General features: G+C 41.6%; 1 protein-coding gene and 1 pseudogene across 1 annotated transcript; both read right to left on the bottom strand.

Annotated features, from left to right (window-relative positions):
• Nucleotides 1-1,336: 1,336 nt before the first annotated feature.
• LRRC66 (leucine rich repeat containing 66) lies at nt 1,337-19,995 on the bottom strand. Its single transcript, XM_065877244.1, has 4 exons — nt 19,500-19,995; nt 11,473-11,642; nt 4,569-4,758; nt 1,337-3,063 (listed from the first exon to the last, which is right to left on the bottom strand). The coding sequence occupies exons 1-4, from the start codon at nt 19,993-19,995 to the stop codon at nt 1,337-1,339; spliced, it is 2,583 nt and encodes an 860-aa protein (XP_065733316.1).
• Nucleotides 8,041-8,758, bottom strand: LOC136123730 (dr1-associated corepressor-like; annotated as a pseudogene).
• Nucleotides 19,996-24,943: the final 4,948 nt, after the last annotated feature.

Genomic DNA, 24,943 nt, shown 5'->3' with positions numbered 1-24,943 from the left:
TGTGGCCTGGAAGGCTGACCGCTGTGGACTGCCCTCTGGCTTGCAGAGGTCAGCCACTGGGAGGCTGGAGGGTGAGGAGAGGGTTCAGGTGGTGATTCTCTTGGCTTCTTCCTACTGGACAATGCATTCCTGGTGGCTGTGTTCGTCTACCAAAGGCCATAGCTTCCGCTGTGCACCCGTAGCTGCAATTCCCCTTGTCTCTTCAGGCCTAAGTGTGGGAAAGGCTTTCCCCTATTTATTACTAGCCTTTAGGTCCTTCACCTTCCCTTACTAATTTCCCTTCATCCTGTCCGGTTCTTTCCAAATGGTTCTTTCACTAAACTCTCTCTAGTCATCCCTGTTTCTTGCTGTCTGGGTCCTGCTGGGATCCTCACCTTTACAGAGTTGTGTCACAAAACTACAGAGAAAGAATGTCAAGTTGGGAGTGGCCAACAGTGTCCAAAGCTGCAGAGGTTTTTTACCTGATGGACTGAAGAGTCCATGCATGTCCCATGGGAGGTTGTTGGTGACCTCTACTGGCATGGGTTAAAGAAACGGTGAGCTGAAACCAGACCACGGTGCGCTGGTGTGTCAACAGACAGTTGCTGACTATTCCTTGGAGAAGCCTAGCTATAAAGGAGAAAAGAAGGTGGTATTTTGAGGGAGCGGCAGGGTGGTGTTTCCATTCTTCAGTGTGAACGTTGAAGGGACTTGAACATGCTTATAGACAGCCAACAACCACCAGGTTTCTCTGGGTCTGCATTTGGGTATAAAAATTAGAATCATCTTTTCCTAACTGCAACATCATCAGTGTTAAGTTTTAATGTAAAATTTATTAATTGGAACCTTTGATGTTCAAATACCTCAGTGCTTTCCTACCTAAATGATCGATGTCTTGTGAATGGTAGTTTTATATTAGAATTAATTAAACATAGGGAAGAATTTAGAGAATCAAATTCACTGATTCGGCTCTGAATGTTGACCCCAGTCTCTGTCACTGAAGGGCTCCCGTGTTCTTAGTGAACTGGTTTCATTTGGAAGCATCTGTAATAGTGGTACCTGGCTCTTGACCCCATTTTCAAAATACCCCTCCCACCACCCCACCCCCTTTCACACTGAAGATCTGGTTCGTCACCACAGGAGTGTAACAATTGTGTTTGGCTTATAACCTTTCTGGAATCACTGTCCTCAAGAGGACACACGAACCCCTCATCAGTGCCCATTCATGTTGTCCTCTTCAGAAACTTGTCGTGAGGGTCTTAAGTTTTTCCCCACAGCGATCTTGGAAGGAATATTGCTTTGAGCTGTGTCTACTCCCTGAACGTAAGGTTCATATTTACAAATGTCTGCATCTCCTTCACCACAGGCACTCTCCAGGATCTGAGGGAACTTCAGCAGAACATGTTGGCGTTTGTGGTAAAACATCTACATTTGAAAACTCCAAGTCTCTAAGTGAACATTTCCACTCTGCTGCCTTGGATTGAAGAGCTGTGACACAGTCGTAAATGGACAGGCCTGGGATCTCATCACTGCAAGGACTGTTGCCCAGTGACCTGGGCAAGGTCAGTGGATCCTGAAATTTATTGCTGTTAGAGCCACCTTCCGGATGAGTCGCGTACAAACCGTCATCTGGATCAGAAATGAGAGTTCTTCCAGAATGAGGTTCCTGATTCTCACATTTCTCCAGAATCTTCTGGAAGGCGATGCTGTCCTCAAGACTCTCTAATGACACGACATTGTCCCTCCTCTCCCCTGAGTCCTCGTCCCCCGGGGGCTCGTTGGCTCTGCAGCTCTCCTCACCATGTGCCCCTGCTTCAGCCACACTTCTCCAGTCTTCTGAACTTGTTGAACTTAGAGTAAATAAAGACCCTTCGTCAGAATCGGTGTCCAACTCGTACTGAGCGTCAGGCGTGTCCTTTTGTGCTAGTTCCTTGCTAGCAGGAGTCACATGCAGGTCATGACCCCACCCCGGAGCGAAGACGGGCGGGGACGGGTCCTTGGCTCCTGGGTCACTGAGTGTGGCCGCTCCGTAGTGGGCGAGGGGCTCTTCCTCGTCACCGGCGCCCTCGAGCCTTTGCTGCTGTGCGCTCATCACATTCTCCTTAGAAAACTCCGAAGAGAAGTGTGGACTGCCCCCTCTCCCCTCCTTCTCTCCAGCCCTCAGCGCTTTTGTAGGCGCCACCATTTGGGAGAGAGGCGTGGTCATTTCCCTGGGGATGGGTGGGCCTAATTCGTTGGAATCCTTACAGATTGAGCCAGGGCTTGTCTGTAATGTGGCAGCCACGGCAGGGATGCCCACTGATCGCTCACCGAGGGAACCTTCCCCGGCCACAGTGTCATAATTTACTTCTCCAGGAATATCATACCTGTAGATGCAGTCCTGTCCCGCCGGCATTAGTTGGGTGTCATCAGCATTCAGCCATCCGCGGAGAACGGGCCGGGCCGCACCGTGATTTGGGAGTGCGTTTTCCTTCCCGCTTCCTGCCCCAGTGTGGTCCCCGCATCGTTCTCCGCCCTGCCCGCCGCCAGCCTCCTTTCTGCTCGGTGCCAGCGTTCTCGCAGGAGTGACGGCCGCGTGTGGGGCTTGGTTCTCACAGAGGTTTGGATTGTGGAAAGTTTGGCGCAGATCCATCCTTGTCTGCTCCATGTTCCCTACAGCTTCGATTTCATCGTAGAAGCCCTGGTTTGAGTACACGTTCCCTGAACCTGGACTTTTTTTCCGGCATCTCTGTTGCCACAGTCTGTCCACATAAGGCCTCACAAAAGCCCCCAGGCAGAAAGCCACGAAGAACGTGATGGACACTGACAGACAGACGGCCAGGACCAGGTCCTGGGAAGCGTCCTCCCTTCTGCCAGCAGCTTGCACATCCCCGGTGCTCCTAACCCTTCCTGGCAGCCGCCTCTCCCTGTCACTGGTGTCAGAGCCCGCAGGGTCCTTCTTGCGCAGAGTGGAAAAGCGCACTTCCCAGGGCCTCTCAGCTGTGCTCGTCGCGAGGCTTTTCGTATGATTCAGATCAGTGCGAGGAAGGTGGGTCTCTCTGGACACGCGCCTTGTGGGCGTCCACCAGTATGCCTCCTCCTTCCCTGAGAGTGGGGGTAAAAGCACACGCAGAGTTGACACGGGAATGAGATTCCAGTGGTTTAAAAAGCATCTGTGGGCTTCCCTGGTGGCGCAGTGGTTGAGAGTCCGCCTGCCGATGCAGGGGACACGGGTTCGTGCCCCGGTCTGGGAAGATCCCACATGCCACAGAGCGGCTGGGCCCGTGAGCCATGGTCGCTGAGCCTGCGCCTCCGGAGCCTGTGCTCCGCAACGGGAGAGGCCACAGCAGTGAGAGGCCCGCGTACCGCAAAAATAAATAAATAAATAAATAAATAAACCATAAATAAATAAATAAAAAGCATCTGTGAGTCCTCAGTCCTCGTCTAGCTAGATTTAAAGTGGGTATTACACGATGAGCAACTTTACTGATTGCTTGATTGGTTGTCGATGCCAGCAGCATGTGTCAGGCTCTGTGCAGACTTACACGAGGCTCTCAGGCTCGGGCCTGCTGCTCCCAGGCCCGGGAGACTGTGTTTCTTAAGCTTCCTGGCTGACTGCTGCCCACAGGAGAAAGGAAACCAGTCTGTAGGGACAGCCACATTGTTCCTCCTTTCTCCACAGCCTTCCCTTACTCACTGCACATTTACGAGAACATTCCCTCTGCAAAAATCTGCCTTGGCCACACCTGTGTTTGCTATAGCATTTCCTCACCATTCCTCGGTGCTGGCAAACAGCAAAAAATATTCGGGTTTCTCTGCTGGTTCCTGACATTCTGCCCTCCACACTCAGAATGCCCGTGTGGCTCTTACAGGGCAATGAACCAAGTGTGGCTGACACCATTAAGACTTCTCTCTAATCTTCATGGATTTCTCCTAAACCTGGTAAGCATGGCCATGTCTCTACTTAATAGCAGTCCTGAATAGAACAGAGGCCAGGACTCATTTTTTAAAAAAATGACTCTTTTTTTTTTTTTCCCCCAGTTAAGAGTTTGAGAATTAGCCAAGATAGTTAATAGTGGGGGGCGGGGTGCAGAAGCTTTCCAAAATATTCAGTTGCAGTAACGTATTCTAGCAGTTTGGGAGAGTGGCAGGGAACAAATCAAAGAAAAATATACTTTTGAAATATGTGTGTTTTGTGTATGTGTAGGATTATACTTTCAGAGGGTTAGCCAGCATTTTAAATAATTATGTTTCAAGTTTTAGAAGTCCTTTCTTTGATCAGTTATTTTATTAATATTTGGGATAAAAATATGACATTTTGGGGCTTTAGGGAAAAATTCTTTGTGAAATTTCTGGTTTTGACCAAAGCCAGTGCTTTCTGAGCTAGCTGAACTAGGTTTCTCACCACGTGAAGAAACTCGTTCATGAACTGAGGAGAACAGTTAGGTACCAATGATTTTTCTGTGATACAGCCCAAGGGTGATTAATGCCATAGATCAGCACTCTTGCTTCTGGGGGGACTGTCATTGTTTCAAATGAGACTAAATTTTTCATGTCTCTTTTCTGTTTAAATGGAACCATTTCTGAGAGAAGAGACACTACTGACTTACCAATAGACTTGTTGCAAATTGCATTCCACTTTTTTCTCCAGGATTCAGAAATAACATTTTGGAAGACTTCCACGCTATAGTCACACTGCCACCGATTAACAGCCAAGTCAGCCTCCAGGTGGGGAAGTTCCAGAGCCATAATCATCAGCGGCAGAATGGCGGTCAGAGCATTGTTGCTGAGGTCTACAACCTGCTTGAGAAGAAACAAATTTAGGACAGTCTGTGAATAAAGACATTTGGAGACAAAATAAACTAGTTACGGATACTGTCTATGTCTCTATGGAAGCCATATGAATTTAGCACTGATTTCGGAGTCAGAATACTGAGTTTAATTCTCTGCTCTGTCCCTAAGAACTCTGTGAGACTCGGCAAATTGTTGACTCTCAATGAGCCTACCTCCCAGGGTTGTTCTGAGGATTAACTGTATGTGAAAACTTTAAGTATGGTGCCTGTATTAGATGCCCAATCACGTTTCCTTCCTTCTTTCCTATGAACTGTGATTTGTACTGTTCGATATAACCTAGACTCCCAGTTGTTATCAAGGTCTGGAATTAGAGAGCAGGTCTCGAATGTCTAGAAGCCCTGTGATCTTGAAAGTGGCAGGAGATACTGGATGATGAGGACAGAGAGCCCAGAAGAACTGTGGTTGACTAAAAATGGCAGAGAGAGTTCTTTTGCATCAAGTATTACCTTAAAGGTAATAGTACGTTTCTCTGCATCCATGGCTACTCAGTATAAACAAAATGACTAATTTTCCTAGTCTCATCAGAAATGAAGGGGAAACTGGGGAACAAAAAGGATTCAGTGACTCTAAAAACACAGAGTAGGATCTGTGAAGCTGGATATGGCGGTGGTGTGATGTGGCCAGGACAGCATAGCTAGGTGTAGCTCTAGCTACCATTTGCAGAGCATTGCTGTGTACCAGGCATCCTACTGGGTACTTTACATGCATTATGTCTATTCCTCCCAACAACTTTGTCATTTCCCCCTTTTTACAGAGGAGGAAACTGGGCTAGGTCACAGTATACCCCATATAATCCCGACTCCTAAGGCTTGGTACCAGGTGCGCAGAAAATAACGGAGGGAGGAATGAATGAATGAATGAATGAGTGAATGGCAGAGCTGAGATCTGATCTGGCTCCGTAGCTGTGTGCCTTCCACTCCAGAACACAGCCTCTCAGAGCCTGAGTCACCAGAGTGGGGTCATGGGGTTTGGGAGAAAATCATAAATGCAAAGCTTGCTGAAAAGTAAAAAAGAGGGCCATGGATGAAAACCATGGAGGCTGAATGTAATTCAGGTCCATTGTTTAATAAACATCAGGGAAAAAGCAGCACTGGTATCTTGGGTTATATAAATTCCTGAGAAGAGCTTTTACTCAGACAAACACTCAAACAGCACCATAACCAAGACTCAGTAGTGAGGGGGACCTTTGCACTGTTGAGTAACCAAGCACTCTTGACTCCCAAGGGAAGGCTGTCAAAAATAGGAAGTAGGAGACTGGGACCAGGAAGGAAAAAAAAAAACCCCACAAAACTTTGCTTTGGCCTGGCCTTGACTAGGATCAATAGTTTTCTATGTACCCCCCCCCCCCAACAAAAGGGTGAAATATTCTAATGTTTTGGGGGGTATTTTCTTCTTAGTGCATGTCTGCATTTTTTTCCCCATCCTAGCAGCTGTTATATTATAAATCACGAAACTAAAAGCAAAACAGAAGAGAGGACAGAGAGCTAATCAAATGATTCAGGAGGAATAATTTCTGAGAAAAGATTAAAACAGAATAGTCCAATGTGGCTAAAGAAGTGGCCATCCACTGTCATTTGAAAGGAGTGTACGATATAGAAAGATTGGGAGAAGCATATAGTGTTGCCAGCAAGTCACTGCTCTAAGAAGAATGGCAGAGGAAAAGGAATGCTTATTTGAAATGCCAATGAAACATTTCATTCTAACTCCACAAGAGGATGAATTTATGCTTTGAGAAATCTATCTGGTTTCTGAAAAGATGCCCACGTGGAAAGACACGTAATATATAATGCAAGTATTAAATACGTCTCCTGGAAAAAAACCCAACTACATCCATTTTAATATTCGACTTTCTGGTACCAAATATGCTCATCATGTTCCCAAAGAAGTTTTTAGAGTTACTGCTGAACAGGCAGAAGGGTTAATGGAGAAGGAGAAATTGTATGATTCTGGGCAGCTCAGGTAATTTAGAATTACAGATGATTCAGAACATTCTTGGGCTTGTTTTTTAGTTTGCCTGTAGCATCTATTACCTGTGAGCTGCAGAAGACTTATAAAGCACAATGAAAATGCACAGGAAATAAAACAGGCATAGGGAAATTACACATACAAATATCATCTGTATACAATACGCTAAATGAGGTTCCCAGGCAATCTGACGGCCTGTTTGTGGTGAACCGAGAGCACTGCCAAGTTAAGTGGACTTTCTCGTCTGCTCTGATAACTACGATGGCAGACAGGTCCCCAATAACCTGCCCCCATATTCACACCATCTGGGTCATCTCCTCCCATTGAGTATAGGCAAGACCTGTGCCTCTCTTCTAACCGACAGACCATGGCAAAAGCAATGGATGTCCCTTCCACGATTACATTCCATAAGACTGTGATGTTCTTGCTAGCAGGCTCTCTCCTTCGGGCTCTGAAGCGAGCTGCCAGGCTGTGAACTGCCCTGTGGGGAGGTCCACACGGCACAGAACTGAGGGCAGGCTTAGGCTGACAGCCAGTAAGGAATGGCACCCGAAGCCCAGTAGCCCACGTGAAACTGAATCCTGCCAACAACCACGTGGGCTTGGAAGTGGATCCTTCTTCAGTTGGGCCTTCAGGTGAGACTACAGCCCTGGCCAACACCTTGATTGCAGCATTTCCCCCCCTTTTATTATTATTTTATTAATAAACTTAAAAAAATTTTTTTTTACATCTTTATTGGAGTATATTTGCTCTACAATGGTGTGTTAGTTTCTGCTTTATAACAAAGTGAATCAGTTATACATATACATATGTTCCCATATCTCTTCCCTCTTGTATTTCCCTCCCTCCCACCCTCCCTATCCCAACCCTCCAGGTGGTCACAAAGCACCGAGCTGATCTCCCTGTGCTATGCGGCTGCTTCCCACTAGCTATCTACCTTACGTTTGGTAGTGTATATATGTCCACGCCTCTCTCTCGCTTTGTCACAGCTTACCCTTCCCCCTCCCCGTAACCTCAAGTCCATTCTCTAGTAGGTCTGTGTCTTTATTCCTGTCTTACCCCTAGGTTCTTCATGACATTTTTTTTTCTTAAATTCCATATATATGTGTTAGCATACGGTATTTGTCTTTCTCTTTCTGACTTACTTCACTCTGTATGACAGACTCTAGGTCCATCCACCTCATTACAAATAGCTCAATTTCGTTTCTTTTTATGGCTGAGCAATATTCCATTGTATATATGTGCCACATCTTCTTTATCCATTCATCTGATAATAAACTTAAGAACAGCTCTAACTTCTCTCTTTCCCCCAGAGCAACTAAACCCAGCTAAAAGCAGGTGTGGCCTGGGGGGCAGAGGGCGCTGGGAGTCATAATCCTCTTCATCCTCTGCCTCAGGTGCTGAGGGGCCCAGGGGGTGGGGTGCGGGGGGCAGAGGCTGAGTCGAGGTGAAGGGCATGAAGGGTGTCAGGGGGGCTCTGGAAGTGGGCAGGGAGGTGGCTGGCCTGGGATGGGGGCAGTGGTGTCTCTTCTTCCCCGTCAGTATCTGTACCCTCAGACATCCTCCTGCTGTGAGCCTGTCCCTGACAGCTTCTTGTCTTCGCCCTTGCTTCGCATCCCACCATTCTTCCGGCTGCTGCCGCCTGGCTTCCGGCCCCTGCGGGGACCCTTGTTCCCACCCATGTGGTTGTCTTCCCCATCCCCCTACATGTCAGGCACGGATGCCACCAGATCCTTCAAGAAGTCAAACTGCGGCTCCAGCTCAATGCACTGCTTCCAGTGGGATGTGGTCACGGTCTTGGCGATTCAGGACTGGGTCACCGGCAGGCCTTCTTCCACGGTGACTCCAGGAAAAGCTCGAGCACCCGACAGAGGATGACAGGCACAGCCGCCGCCACCTTCCCAATCTCTTCATCCGTCTACACGATCTTCTTGATCCGGGCCGGTGGGAGCCACACGTTGTACCTCCTCTTGCTCGGCATCTCGGGGCCTCTCTGGCTACGCCGGGCACAGCGCCACTGCCCGCAGCCTCCCGGCCCCTGGGCCTGCTCGTCGCCCACCTGCCCTCCGTGGTTTGACTGCAGCTTCTTGAGACACCTTCAGCAGAGGCCCCAGGCAAGCCTTGCCTGGATTGCTGACCTCAGCAATAGATAACGAATACACCTATCCATGATCATCATCTAGCCGTTCGTTCCTTTGTTTATTCAACAAGTGTTTGTAAATACATGGTATGTACTGGACATATGTTAATCATTAGAAAACAAAATAGACATGATGTATGTCCTCAAAGAGCTCACCGTCTGGTAGAAGGGTTATGGGGATATAGGCATTAATGGCTAAACCATACCTAGAATGAAATAATTTCAGTTTCCATACGTGCAATATGGAAAAAGCATAGTCTACTATACCTGTGTATAAAGGGAAACTAATTCAATCTGGAGACCCAGGGAAGGCTTCCTGAGGAGTAGTAAGAGTTAGCTCTTCCAGGCAAAAGGATCAGCAATAGGGGAGGGCTTGGGGTGAAAACTAGGCAGGAATGCAGTCAGCAAGGGGAGGGTGGCTTGAAATGAGGCTGGAGGGGCAAGCAGGGGCCAGGCCCTTGTCGTGAAAGCTTACAATCAGATTTGTATGTTAAAATAGTAGAGCTGGGTTTCCCTGGTGGCGTAGTGGTTGAGAGTCCGCCTGCCGATGCAGGGGACACGGGTTCGTGCCCCGGTCCGGGAAGATCCCACATGCCGTGGAGCGGCTGGGCCCGTGAGCCATGGCCGCTGAGCCTGCGCGTCCGGAGCCTGTGCTCCGCAACGGGAGAGGCCACAGCAGCGAGAGGCCCGCGTACCGCAAAAAAAAAAAAAAGAGTAGGGCGTCGCAACCACTTTAGAATTTCTATACGTAGTCTACATTTATAAAGGGCTTACTGTATTCCAACTACTGTTCAAAGCACAGTCTACGGATTAAAACATTTAATTCTCACAAAACTCTATGAAAAAGGAAGCAACTTACCTCCCTTTTACAGATGAGAAAACTGAGGCACAGAGTGATCTGGTAACTTGCCCAAGATCGTGTGGCTGGCGAGCGGCAGAGCCTGGGTTTAAACTCAGGCAGCTGGCTGCAGGGTCGACCTCCCTCACCACTGCGTCACTAGTCTCCGAGAGAGGACGGGCTTGGAGGGCCATTCCGGTTGAAAGGGGCGGGGGCGAGGTTGGGCATTTGTCTTGCAGCTATGCGATGGCTAGTCCAAACTGGGATGTGCAGTAAGGGTAAGATACAGTCTGCCCTCCATATCTATGGTTTCTGCATTCTCAGATTCAACCAACCATGGACAGAAAATAGTTTAAAAAAAAAAATGCTGAGTGTTCCAAAAAGCAAAACTTGAATTTGTCCTGCACAGGCAACTATTTACATAGCACTTACATTGTATTTACACTGTATTATTATAAGTAATCTAGAGATGATTTAAAGTATATGGGAGGGTGTGTTTAGGTTATACGCAAGTACTATGCCATTTTACATACGGGACTTGAGGATCCACAGATTTTGGTACCCATGCGGGTCCTGGAACCAATCCCCTTGGATACCAAGCATCAGCTATACACACAGGGCTTTGAAGACTTAGTATGAAAAAAGAGAATGGAAAATATCTCATTAATAATTTTTACATTGACTACATGTGTAAAAGATAATATATGGATATATTGGGTTACAAAATATATTAGTAAAATTAAATTCACCTGCTTATTTTTACTTCTTAAATCTAGTTACCGAGAACATCTAAAGTTACATATGTGGCCCACATTATGCTTTATTGGATGATACCGGCCTATATAAAGAATGGGGGTGTGTGGTGCAGGTTATGGGGACAGGGGATTCAAGCTTCTCCTAAGCCATCTCTAGGTCCTGGTGTTTCTAAAGGAGCACTGAGGGGAGATTTTACAATATCTCCTCATAGAGGAGGAGAGAGGAGGAAGGGGCTAGGAGGAGAAGGGGCTGAAGCTGCCAAAGCTGGAGCAGGGCCCTAGGGGTTACTCACACTCCCAGCTGGCAGGACCTCGGTGAGATTCACTGCAAGGTGCCCGAGAGACAGGCACCATGCCTCCAAAATGTGACGTCGATCCCCCCAACCTGGCTCTGATGTTTAGAACTGCGTGTGGCACGTGGTAAGTGGGATGCAAAGATGAGTTGATATCATTATGATTTGTATTATTCTGTGCCCAATTTTGGTGTGGAAGCATCAGGGTCACTGGCCTTCAGAGGCCCATGTGGTCCTGGGCTCTATGGGGTGTAGAGCCCATTTAGGCCCATAGAGTCCCAAATTGCATAAAACCCCAGGGACCTTTGATTGACCCTGTAGTTCAGGGAGGGAGCCTTGCTAATAACCGAGATTTAATTTCTTGCCAACTGGTAAGTGGAAGCTTGGAATTGGGTTTCATTAGATTTAGGAAAAATAATGAACCAATCCTCGCTGCTGAGCATACATGTTCAAATAAAATGTCCACATTCATGTCCACTACTGAGGCCTTGGATTTCTGAGGCAAGAGAGAGACTTCAGCTCTTTTAGGGGCATCTTAAAATAGACTTATATTTTTTGATTGGTAGCCAGTACTACTGGGCATGAAGAAACTCTTCAATGGAAGTATTCTTCTAATAGAATTGCCTATAGTTCTGCATATTAGAAATATTATAAACACTATTTTCTAACCTGTAATTTTTTTAGGTCCTTGAAGGCTTCTGGATGAATTCTGAATATCTTGTTGCTCTTTAAATGGAGGCTTTCTAGTTGCAGGCAGTTATGAAAATCAGACAAACCAATTTGCGTTATCCCATTGAATGATAGATCCAAACTCCGTAATGACTTCAGTTTGCACAGCCCTGTTAAAATTAAAAAGCAACTTGAAATATCAGTTGGTGGTACTTACTGCAGCATTGTTTGTAATGGTGGAAAACTGGACACAACTTAAATGGTTCACGACAGAGAAATGGGCAAAGGATGGTATATCAATACTACACAATACTGCGTAGCCTTAAAAGAGAATGGGATGGATCAACGTGAAACAACTAAACAGGAAGGAAAAGCTAAGTTGCAGGAAAGTAGAGTATAATTCCAATGTTCTTGGGAAAAAAAGGCCACATGCAAACATACACATATGTTTCAAGCGAGCAGAGAAGAAGGCCTGGAAGGAGATGAACTAAGCTACCAGTGGTAGCTACACTTAGAAGTAGGATGGTGGAGGGAGGTGAAACTATGCTTCGATTTTATACACTTTTGAATTCTTCCTTTGAATTAACATGTGCTAATTTTATAATAAAAGCATCAATCAAAAATCTAACCTTGATTGAATGAAACGGTAAATATGATACTTGCTTATTTGATTGAACTATGGGTAAAACTGGATGATCTTGCTATCGTTATAGGGGAAAAAGTTGTTTTGATGCTTTATTTACATGGATGAATTCTTCCCCTTTTAAGATGTCCTCATTCTATTTTGTAGCTGTATCCTTTAACTACTTATCGTTGATATTATAACTATTTTTTATATTTTTCAAAGGTAATATGTTAGAGCTAGAGGTTTCAGTTTCTGGCAAAATAATATAATTGAGTTTTGGTCTCTGCCTTTGTATTTCACTTGATTCCAGAAGTAACCATGAGGCCCATTTGGCACTGAAGGTAAAGGTTGAGAATGATATGCCAGCCATAGCAGTCTTCCAAATCTGAGTTCCCATATGAGTCTCATGTGGAAGCCCTGAATTTTTACATTTCCTTCTGCTCTGTTCTCACACGTAGTCTGTGTCTTTAACAAACTACTACATAGCAGATCAGGTTGGTTCAATTCCAGAAGGGTTTATTCCTTGTCTACTATCTGCAAACTATCAGTACTTACCGTAAGACTAATTATGCAGAGACATGATGACCTAAATGAAATGGCTGCACATCTATGTTCTCATTTGCTCATTTCAGCTGTACAGACTAAGCAAGAGACTGCAAGGACGACAGCTCAGTCAAAATATTATGAGCACGGTACTTAGTGCTGAGGACAAAGACAGCAGAGAAACTTTGTGTCTGGTTGCGTGATAAGACAAACACACAAGAAAAAGTTATTCCTACGTGTTTTAATATGCAAATGTATGGGTCTTGAGAAAAAAATGCAACACAGAAGCTGATATGAAAGAAGTTTCTTAACATCTTCATGATAATTGCCTGACCTGTACAGGGATGTGAGCTCGTGGTCCCTATCATATCTAGTCCTTAATTGAATTGAATGAGTACCCCAGGAGTTCAGTGGAGAGGGAGACCATGCCTAGTTTGCTCTCTATCAATGGACAGGGGGGTGTTGAAATCTCCAACTGTAACAGTGGATTTGAAATGGAGCTGGACCTTGCAGGGCCTTCTCAGGGACAGACCCCTGTGTCCCTGGCCTCTCATTTGTAGAAAAGCTTTAGCCTCCTAGGGCTTCCCCAAGTTCCAAAGAGCAAATTCAATCACAGAAGTGACAAAATGTAGAAACAAAGGAAAACAGTCAAGCAAGACAAAATAATAATAGTTTATATAAATAGAATGACCATATGGTCCAGCAATCCAACTCCTGAGAATACATGCAGACAAAACTATAATTCAAAAAGATACATGCCCCCCTGTGTTCATAGCAGCACTGTTCACAAGAGCCAAAACATGGAAGCAACCTAAATGTCCACTGACAGAGGAATGGATAAAGAAGATGTGGTACATATATACAATGGAATATTACTCAGCCATAAAAAAGAATGAAATAATGCCATTTCCAGCAACATGATGCAACTAGAGATTATCATACTAAGTGAAGTAAGTCAGAAAGAGAAAGACAAATACGTGATATCACTTATATGTGGAATCTAAAATATGGCACAAATGAACCTATCTACAAAACAGAAACAGACTTGTGGTTGCCCAGGGAGAGTGGGGGAGGGAGAGGGATGGACTGGGGGAGTTTGGGGTTGGTAAATGCAAACTATTACCTTTAGAATGGATAAACAACAAGGTCCTACAGTATCGCACAGGGAACTATATTCAGTATCCTGTGATAAACCATAATGGAAAAGAACATAAGAAAAGAATGTACATAAGTGTATAACTGAGTCCCTTGGCTGTACAGCAGAGATTGGCACAACATTGTGAATCAACTATACTTCAATTAAGAAAAATAATAGTTTAGCTATAAAAAAAAGTCAATGACCTTTAGTTCTTCCTCAAGGGTATAGATAATACCGAGTCACAGCCTTGAGCTGTTTTGCAGATACTAAGACCCCACCGGGTGGAGGAAGTTAACTGCATGCTGACCCCATGAGCACATAGACTCCATGGTTGGAACCAGAAGGTTGATGATTCCTGAAACATCACCCTGTTTCTTTGCCATCAACCAATCAGAGAATTGGGCGTGAGCGGATCACACACCCTGTGACCCTCTCCCTCACCCTGTCTTTAAAAACTCTACTCCGAAAACCGTCGAGGAGTTCAGGCCATGTGAGCGTGAGTTGCCTGTTCTCCTTCCTCGGCACCCTGAGGTAAATGCTGTCTGTGCTTTCCTTCACCACAACCCGGTGTCCGTAGATCGGCTTTGTTGCACATCGGGCCAGCAGACACAAGTTAGGTTTGGTAACAGATTTGCTCACTTCTCTGTACAGTTCTGCCAGGTTTTTCCTCACATATTTTGACAATCTATTGTTAGGTGTATTCACGTTAGAATTATTATATCCCCTTCAAGAACTGATCCCTTTATCATTAAGTAGTGCTTTCTTTATCCCTGAAGTCTCCTTTGTCTGAAATTAACATGGCTACTCCACCTTTCCTTAGATTAGTGTTTCTCTAATGGCATATCTTTCTCCATCCCTTTAGCTAGCAGTTTTATTTGTCATACCAAAAAAGACAGCCCAAGTGTCTGCTGACAGGTAAATGAGAGTATCCACACAATGAAATTCTACTCAGAAATAAAAAGGAATGCACTTTTAATACATACAACGACATGAATGAAAGAAGATACATCAAAAATAAAAGAATGTGTTGAGTGATTGCATTTATATAAAATTATAGAAAATGCAAATGAATCGATAGTGACAGAAAGAAGATCAGTGGCTACTTGGGCAGGGGAGAGATGATGGGTGGGAAAGATTGATTGCAGAGAGGCATGAGGAAATTCTGGGGGGTGATGGATAGTTATCTTGATAGTGGTGATGGTCTCACAAGTCAGTGTGGTTCAGAGGACAGACCAGAGCACTCAGAACATGGAGAATCAGGGGCCTCCATCATTATACAGGCCTACAGAAGTATGAACTGTAGTGTAAGATTGTTGGTGAGCACTCTGAACTTTATACAAACTCTGAACAGTTGTAGAAAGAGAATGAAAATCACCTTCGGTTACTCATTGTACCAGAAATCAAGGAGGTGATGACTATTATAGCAAAGACTAGGATGGGAAACAGAATTAGATCTCAGGCTGATCAAATGGCCCTAAAGGAGAACTAACACTTTTTGAGCACCTGTTATGTACGAGGTACAATGAGAGATGTTTTATATATGTCATCACTCTGTGTGTTATAGTTTTTACAAATGCTATCTCTAACCCTCACATCAACCCTGTATATATCACTATCTCCAGTTAAAGATAAGGACCAGGAAGTTTTATAGGTTAAGTGACTTGCTTAAGGTCAATAAACAAGCAAATAGAGTAATACAAGGCGTATAAAAGATAAAGTAAAAGAGTAAATAGGAAGAGTGGGACCAGAACATGCCCAAGCATGGGGGGGATTTTGAACATGGAGAGTTATAAGAATATCCTCTTATTTGATTCCCTTCTTAATATCAAGCTAAGATCCCCAAGAAGAAGGGAAACTTCTGCACATGGGAATTAAGACTGTGAAGTTCAGTTACTCCTCCCACATGAAGATTTTCCTTTTACTTCCAATTTTAGAGAATTAAGGTTCAATGTTATTAAGAGAACTGGTGGAGTCCTGCAAATGACCTTTTTGTTTGGCGGTCTCTCAAGATGGAGTTGGAAAATTTGGGTAAACTCTTCTATGACACTTGGCTGTGTTTCTCAATAAGAGAATATGTTCTTTTACATATTTTGCATGGCAAATCAATGTTGAGGAGTATTCTTGGATTCTGGAATTTAGTATGTTAATGTGAGGCTGTCACATCTGGTCTTTCAACCTAACTGGAAACTCAGTAAGATGTTGGTGCTGATACGTTTTCAGGCACTTTGTGGGCACTCCAGAAATACTGTTTGATGAAAGTGGGATAGTTTAACTGGAGACCAATCCCCTTGTTCTCAATTTTTTAAAACTGATTTTTCCATTATTAATGCTGTACTCCAAGAATATGGGAGGAATATGGTCATGAAGGTTAAAATCATGGCTGGCTTCTGTTTTGTGAATTGCACTGGCCAGTACCTCCTCTGGGTGTTTTCCCAACATGAAGCTTATTGGTAACATCACAGATGATCAGCATCAAGAAAGGAAATCAGCTGACACTGAGCTGGTTAGTCAATGTGATCTTTCACCCTTACAAAAATGGGCTTTCCACAGTCAAAGCAACTTTTCACTGGCTCTATAAACTGTCACCATATTAAGATATGTGAAACATGATTTATAAAGGTGCTATAGGCCAATTGCTTGATTGCCGCTTTCTGAGAAATCTCTAATTAATCATTATCTTTAGATGAGTGCAAACACCTGTGTAAATAGATACAAATGATTCTCTGCTTATGAATTATAGTGGGCTAGGAGTCACATCTACTGCAATAATTATTTAACATTTTAAAAGATAACTTGAGATTCGGACAAAAACAAATTTATCATTTGTTTCTAAAAGACTGTTATTCTCAATTTGTGCCAAGAGTAATAATAACTAATATTTGCAAAGTACTTCAGAAGTTTATGAAGTACTTTTCACATTTTAATAGCTACTGTTTATGATGCCAAATACTGTGTTAAGTTAGGTTCTTAAGATACATCTTTCCTTTAATCCTCACAGTTCTGAGTAAATATTACATTATCTAGACATTTCCTTTAAAAAGGCGTAGGATAAAGGAATCAAAAAAGAACAAAGGTCAGGAATAGGATGGCACTTCAGGGAGCACCTCTCTTACCAGCTTTTTCCCTCGAAAATGGGATTTCAACGTCAGAGTTACCCAGCCATAGTCACAGAATCATAAAATGGGACGGGACGCCAGAGGGGACTCTAGTCCCTAATAAGAACTGAAAGTGTATGATGATTACAGGAAAACAAACCCCAAAATGCTATGGAGAAAAGAACTCTGAACTACATCCAAATAGATTCAGGGCTTACAGTGGACCTCCATCATCAATCTGTTTCATTCATCTCTCCATGGTTTTATTTGCTAGAATTCCATTAGAATTTCAGATAAAGGATTTACTCATTTCACATCTTTTTATCCCCTCCTTGGCAAGCTTAACATATTTCCTGATATTCTGGGAGGTAGAAGTTTAACTTGGGAAAGGAGGATGGGACTACATCTGCATTTTATAGGGATATTTGGTCGTTAAATGAATGTATTCCTCCTAACCTCCAGTTAGCTCTAGAGAATTCATCTGCCTTAAGGAGATATAGTCAGCGTTTCTCTATCCACTGTTATGGTGGAATAATATTTTGACATATTAAGCTTTTACCTGTCTCTATTTTCCTTGTGTCCTTTCCATTCAAGCAGAAAGTAAAAGCTCTATGTTAATTGTTCCAGGGGAGGCACATGGCAAGGTAGAAAGCAGAGGCAAGCAGAGGCGACTACAAGTCTTTTTGGCTTTTGTTTTCCAAAGGCCTGAATCTTTAGAGAAAAGGAATTTCTAGATCTAGATAGAGAGTTTTGAAGAAACAAAAGCAGGTAAGAATTTTCTCCAAACTGAAAGACTGAAAAGAAACATTCTCTGGCTAGAGGGGGTAAGGGACACACACACCACACACACACACACACACACACGCACACAGAGACACACACACACACACACACACACACACACACACACACACTTTGAAGCCTTGTCAGGGTATAAGATTCTAGAGCTGCGGTATAAATCTAGGAAAAGATAAAGGAAAGCCCATGAAAAACTGATGTTAAGTGTAAGTACCCGTACATCCCACCACAACTGACGCTAGCAAAATGGGGGCTCAGAATCAGAAACTGTGCTGAGTTATAAACAGTAGAAGGTTATATCTCTAGTACACTTGAATTTGTGGGTTGAGATCCACATCTACCATACTAGTTAGCAAACACAGTTATATCATGTGGATATGTGTAGCTTTAATGATGTTCGTCAGAGTTATAGCAAACAAAATGGAAATAATCTAAATGTTGTTTGATTGAACAGATTATAATATATTAAAATTTTCAACTATTTAAAATATTATTTATGAGATTGCTTAATTATGTAAAGATGTTCAAAATATTCTGTGATATAAAATTATGTTATGAAATATTATGGACAGTAAATCCAATTTTGAAAGAAAAATATATATGTAGGCATAAAGAATAAACTTGAAGAATACATATTACATGAGGGACTTTAATGTTTCCCTTTACATTTTTCTTTAATTCCTAATGTTTTACAAAAAACAGGCATTCCTTTTGTAATAAGAACAATATGATAAAAATCATAAAATAAAACGCAATTAGTTTACACTTTGCACTGAAAATACTATACACTGCTTTTATGGGAAAGTTCAGGGAGAGAAGACTCCTGTCCTTCTCACACAATTCTGCTGCTGTGGTGACTGAAATAGTAGTCCCTTCACCTGCCAGGCTATTATAGTCAAAAGTATGCTTAAAACAAGATACTGGAGAAAGAGCAAAAAATAAATGAAAAAACAAAAAAATAAAGGCATGAAATGAAAGAACTGAAAATGAGAAAAACTAAATATGCATAATTTGAGATGGAGAAAAATGACAAAATCCTTACACTTTCTATTTTTAGCATAAGATCTTATATAAAGTAAGTACTTAGCAAAGAGTGACCAAGACTGAAAATAGACAGGGAAAGGAAACTGTCTAGCACTCCTGAATATAAAAAGGAAGCTCTGGCTTATGAATCTGATACATTTTCTAAATAAAACATTGGTGGATTACTTAAGGAACTCCAAAATGTAGATTATTGAGTGTTGGAATGGATGAGAATTTATTATAATAGGAGGGTATGTGGAGTTCTGATAAGGAGTCCTACTTTGATTTGATAATAAGGAAGTTTATATATAATATTAGCATATATGTAGTCTACATTTGGAGGAAAACCAGATAAGAAGATGTAAAATGTATTCTGTAAAAATAAAAATTATAAATATGGCAACACTTAATTTGCATTGTTACGTATTAAAAGTATCTGAACTACTTATTTCTCAGTGCTTTTCTGTAATTAGTAAAAAAAATATAAATCAAAGTAGGTAATTTAAAATCACACATTATTATTTAGTACTTAAATACTTCTTAGTATCTCTTGACAAATCCATATAAGATTAATGTAAGTTATAGCAATGGGAGATTAAATTACATTGACTTTAAATTCCACATATTATAACTTAAAATTCCACTAAGAAACTCCTTTTATTATATTTGCTCTGATCCAACTGCTTTACTTTCAGCTCTTTCCTTGAAACTGAAAACAAACCTGGAATTCTTATTGACATAAAACATTAGCTCTCCACATACTCATTGTTTCTTGGTCTAGTCCATCTTTTAAAGTTGTACTTACCCTTGGGAATGTCACTGAGTTTATTTCTTTGAAGAATGAGCAACTTTAGAAATGGAAGCCCATTTCCCAAGCTGCCTCTGTGGCGTTTCACCCACAAGGACTTGAAACTGAGTAGATCCAATGACACGGAGTGAATGGCGTTGTTGCTGAGGTTTAATATTTCCAAAGCATGAAAATGTGCAAGAGAGCTTAAGGTTATTTTCGATATGAGATTGTTACTGAGGTCCAGGTGTCTTATATTCCATTCTTCTTTTTTCATGTGAGTTTGTAAGAGAACCCTAAAGAAACTGGAACTTACATCCACTATGGCTGCTATCTGTGATATGTCCACAGGTATTTCATGCTTTCCAGCAAAAGAACAATTTGTCAGAAGATATCCGTTCCATTGGCACTTGGAATTGAATAAAATACTGCTTTTTCTTGATGGGTTTGTCATTGTGTCAGTAAAATAAAGACCTATAACCATGGTAACGACTCTGAGACGTAGGTTTTTCATAATGCCTGGAGAAAGAAAAATTGACTTATTCAAAATAACTTATGTAAAAACTAATAGCAAATAAGCAGAAATTTTAATTTTCAATTTAAGATTCAGGAAAGTTATCTTGCCTTGATTGCCAATTTACACGGATGTTTGATTTCTTAGACAGTGGGGCAAAATGTAGCTACCAAAATGGTAAACAGCTATAGTGTAAAATTACATTTATGCCACAGTTTTAAAGAAAGAACCCCTCCTGAGTTGTCAGAAAATGTGTACTCACTTGGGCCTCACCTGTGTCTGCTTTTCCAGGATTACTCACCCTGCAGTCTGCTTTGGAATGAGGGAAACCTACCAAGATTAAAAACTTCTCTGCTTCCTTCCTGGTCTTCAGTACCGAGCAAAGTCTATTATCCTTATTTTACAGCACGGTAATCAGCCATGTGCTTTATCACATGAGTGACAAGCCATACAGTTACACCAAACCGTGGAACTGTATCGGTGGAAAGTTCAACTCATGAAAGAGACTCGATTTTTTTTAATGACTAGAAGAACTACAAGCTTTGTCTTTGCGGCTTTTCAAATCCACTTGAAACCATTTAGATATCTACGTTAAAAAAAAATGGGTTATGAAAAGGATGCTCTCCCTAGGACCCATGAAGATATAATTAGATACAGAAACTCAAGTATCTTTTTCCCCAAAGATTCTTGAGAAGCAATTGAAAGCTTTAAAACAAGTATCTACAAATCACAATGCCTGAATGTATGCACAAAAAACAATGTTAAGAGTAGATGAGGAGGGGTGGGATAAGGATGGTGGGAGGGAGGGAGATGCAAGGGGGAAGACATATGGGAACATATGTATATGTATAATTGATTCACTTTGTTATAAAGCAGAAACTAGCACACCATTGTAAAGCAATTATACTCCAATAAAAAACAACAAAAGAGTAGATGAATAACTTTTTTGTTATTTGTTTTAATTACTAAATTCCATTAAAAAATCAGTGTGTGTACAAATAACCACATTACTCGGCACATAGGTTTACAGCAAATTGTCCCTTCTGTTCTGTTCCAATGGCAAATGGCACCACTCTAGTTCTCATCACTAATCTGCAATACTAGAATGGGCTAACTGGTTTTCCTGTCACTGCCTTTCAATTTTCCTTCTTGCTTCATCCAATGAAATTCCAAAGGATTGCTTCCCCATAGTACTGTTTTCCCATATCATATCCTCATTCAGAATCCTTAAAGGGCTCTGCAGTGCCTACAGTCCAAATCCCTCAGGTTGGCATCCCAGGCTTTGTATTATTTACCTAAGTTCATGAACTAGTTTTAAAAGTACATGTGGAGCAACTACAAGATGGGGCTTGTGCACCTCGGTATATATGTAGATCTCATGCAAAAATTAGCTTTTACTTCACTCCAATTCCAAGCCCAATGCCTTTTCCTCTCCTCAGTCCAAATCCTACATATGTCCTTCCAGATCCATCACAAATCCTATGACCTGAAGACCCTTCTTCCTGCTTTGGCCTCTATTTTGTTCAGAAATCTTTCAGTAAATATTTATTGAATGAATGAATGCATGTTAGTAACATTCAGTTTGACAGAATATCAGTACTGTCCTGTATGGCTATTGCTTTGCATTGTGTCTGTTTTAAACAGCCCAAAAGACTGTAAGCTCCCAGATGGTAAGGGCCATGTTTTCATACATACATACATATATATATAACTTCCCCCCATGTTTTATATTTTTAATAGTCTTTAGTCTGTCATAGGACTATGCTATCTATATATCTATATATAGGGCTATATCTGTATTATCTACCTATCTATCATCTATTTATCTCATCTATGTATGTATATATTTTCCCCCATGTTTTATATTTTTAATAGTCTGCAGTCTGTCATAGGGTTATGCTCTGCTTGGATAAATGAATGCATGCAATGGATGAAATTTACCGTGTAACTTTTTAAACTTTGGTTTCATACAAGGTCAAATCTGCCATATTTTGAAGGGCATCTAAGTTCGGGTACACGTGGCTATGAACTGCAAAGGTGCCCTACAGCATGGAGGAGTGATTTATTTTTAAAGTGTGCCTCTTATGCAATACCAGAAATTCAATTAATTTGTAGAGTCAGAAAGATATTTGTTACCATATTCAAAGCTGCAATCATTACATATGGAATTATATAGCAAGCTAATGTAACAACGTCAGCAACAAAAAAAGATTCATCATTCATAGGCACACTACAATACTGAAGAGAAACGTGGTTGGAAAAAACTTCTTCTTAAGGGGACTTAAGTAAGACTTTCACTGACCTGATTCTTTCTAAGTTGAAGAGATTTATCTATAACTAACAGTTTTGAGTTCAAAACAGCTGGATAAGGATAATCTTATGGCATAAAGTGAAAGGTATTCGTTTGTAAATTAAAAAAAATATTATATATATATAAAACAAACATATGTATTAGGTAAGGAACACCTGAGAACTCTAGAAAATTTTTCTGAGGATATTGGAGACAATTACGTGGAATGTAAATCTTTAAATGGACATATTCAAGCTGAAGTATGAGGGAGCAGAAATACTGGGTGTGTCAGACAGTGAGACAGGGAGAAGGCAGTAGAAAAAACAAAGTAGAAAGGAAATGAAGAGTTCATTCCTATATAAAAGAAACAGAAGTTACAACAGTTGGAAGAAAAAAAGCAGGAGAGGCTAGTTTTGCTAAGATGTAGAAAGAACACAACAGTAACACTGTTTTTAAGGCATACCTTTGGTCCTTAGGGATTTTTCACATGGATCTCTCTCTCAATCAAGCCAGGTGGGGATTTTAGACTTGAGCCTTTGAGGCTCCACCCATCTGCCCTGGAGCCTGCCCTGTGGCAAACCTTCAACCCTTTCATCTCCAAGCTCTGGCCTCTTGCAGAGGTGACAGCAACAGACAGCGGTGCACATTCCCCTGGGATACTGGGGGAAAAGCCAACAGAGCGAGGCCTTCTGCAATGCAGAGGGTAGGAGTTTCCAGACTGGATCTGTACAACTTCTAACTCTGAGCTCCAGGATTCCAGAGAGATTACATAAATACTGGCGGCGTCCAATTCTCAAGCTGTATTTACATTCAGCACATTTATATAAGTAGAAACCTGCTAATATTTTAACAATTAAAAAATTAACAGCAAACAATTTTACAGAATCTTTATTGTAAACAGAGGTCATTAATAGTTATTACAAACTGAATCAACTGAAAGTCAAATTGGTAACTCGACACATTCATAGGTTTATTTTTCTACGGCATAATTTGTAATCTTTGCCCCCTCAGTGCTTTAAAAAAGATTACTAAAATTATCAGCATTTCAATGTTCTTTTTTTTTTGTCAAGTTTAGCACCGTAACATTCTCATGATCTTTAAAAAAATTCACTCAAAAACTAGGTAGAACTTCCACTTTTCATTCAAAACTATCACGTAGAACTTCCACTTTTCATTCAAAACTATCACACACAATTTGTTTTCTCAATGCAAAAAGAATACAAATAAGTATATTTTTAAATGTTACGGAACACACATACAGTCCCTACTGTGTATAATTTTTGCATTCTTCCTACCTGCCCATTAGAGAGCCCCTAAAATACCTTGCTTTCATTTCATTTGTCCCCCATGTCATTATAATCCACCTCTGAAGGACTGTAGTTATTTAAACAAGCATGTGTCTGCCCCATCTCTGGGGATGCTGCCTTTGTCCTCTACCTCCCCCAAGTCTGTTGCTTGTCATATCAGCGCTTGATGGAGGGAAGGAATGACAGCAGAAGAGGCAAAGTTAACAATTCAGTTTATAGAAAAATAGCATCTGATGGTGAGAATGAGTAGCTGAGGCTTTACTGTTACGCTAAACAGGTCACAGGTAAAATGGACAGCTTGTTCTTGTTCTGCTTCCCAGGGAATTTCCCAGGTCTACATTTCAATGAAAAAACAAAAGCTACCTGTGAAGTGTCCTAAATTACTATACCTGTTACCTTAACAATCAGTTCTGTAAAAACATCAAAATATTCTCTCACGTCCAAAGCACTTAATGGAGATGTATCAAAAACAAGTATTTCTCAAAGAGGAGTAAAAATAGATTATTTCATGAATTACATTCAATAAATAATACTTTGTAACAGAGTGTTCTGTGGTTTTTGTAAAAATATTTATCTAAACAAACTTTCAAAACAAATCTAGAGCAGACAAGTAATGAATGTAAAATTTACAAATACACCGAGCATCTGAACGAATATTCCAATGGATTTTTTCTGAACATTATTCAGATATTAAATGATACTGAATATATTCATATGGGTTCTGAATATCACTACAACAAATAACAACCAGAGGTCATAAATTTCACTCTCTCTCTTTTCTTCTTCACTTAAAAAAAAACTTCACTCAGTAGTAGGTAGTCAGTCAATCTCTACTTTAATGACTACTCATAATCTCTAAAGTATTTGGTTTTTCTATCAGAGAGAACTGTGACAATACTGAATGCAAATTTTTTTTTGTATCGATTTTCCTATGTATATAGTTCAAACTGGCAAGGACAGAATATTATACTTGAATGCAGAACGGGGCCTGTGATTTATCTCTTCTGCCTATTTTACAGCACACTACTTTGAGGTCTCTCTTCCTGATGTTGTGTGTATCTTAATAATACCAGCGAGTTCCTTTCAAGTCAAATATAAAACACCTTAAAAATCAACTGGCTTGAGGGTTGTAAAACATTATAACGGGTGGTGATGTTAGGAGCAGAGGTCAATCTCATACTTACGTGAAAATTACTTATATTATTTCCTGCATTAGTACCCTTTAGTCCAGTGCTTCCTGACTTTTTTTCAAGGTATGGCACATATTAAAAAGGGTAACGTTTGTCTGGCTTGCTGGGGTAAATCCACCAGCCATTCTGGGCCAGCACAACTCGTCTGGGGCATGGCCTCC

Source organism: Phocoena phocoena, chromosome 5, assembly GCF_963924675.1.
Source record: "Phocoena phocoena chromosome 5, mPhoPho1.1, whole genome shotgun sequence".
Taxonomy (NCBI): domain Eukaryota; kingdom Metazoa; phylum Chordata; class Mammalia; order Artiodactyla; family Phocoenidae; genus Phocoena; species Phocoena phocoena.
Note: the sequence above shows the minus strand (reverse complement) of the source record. Positions and strands in the feature narration are given on the sequence as shown.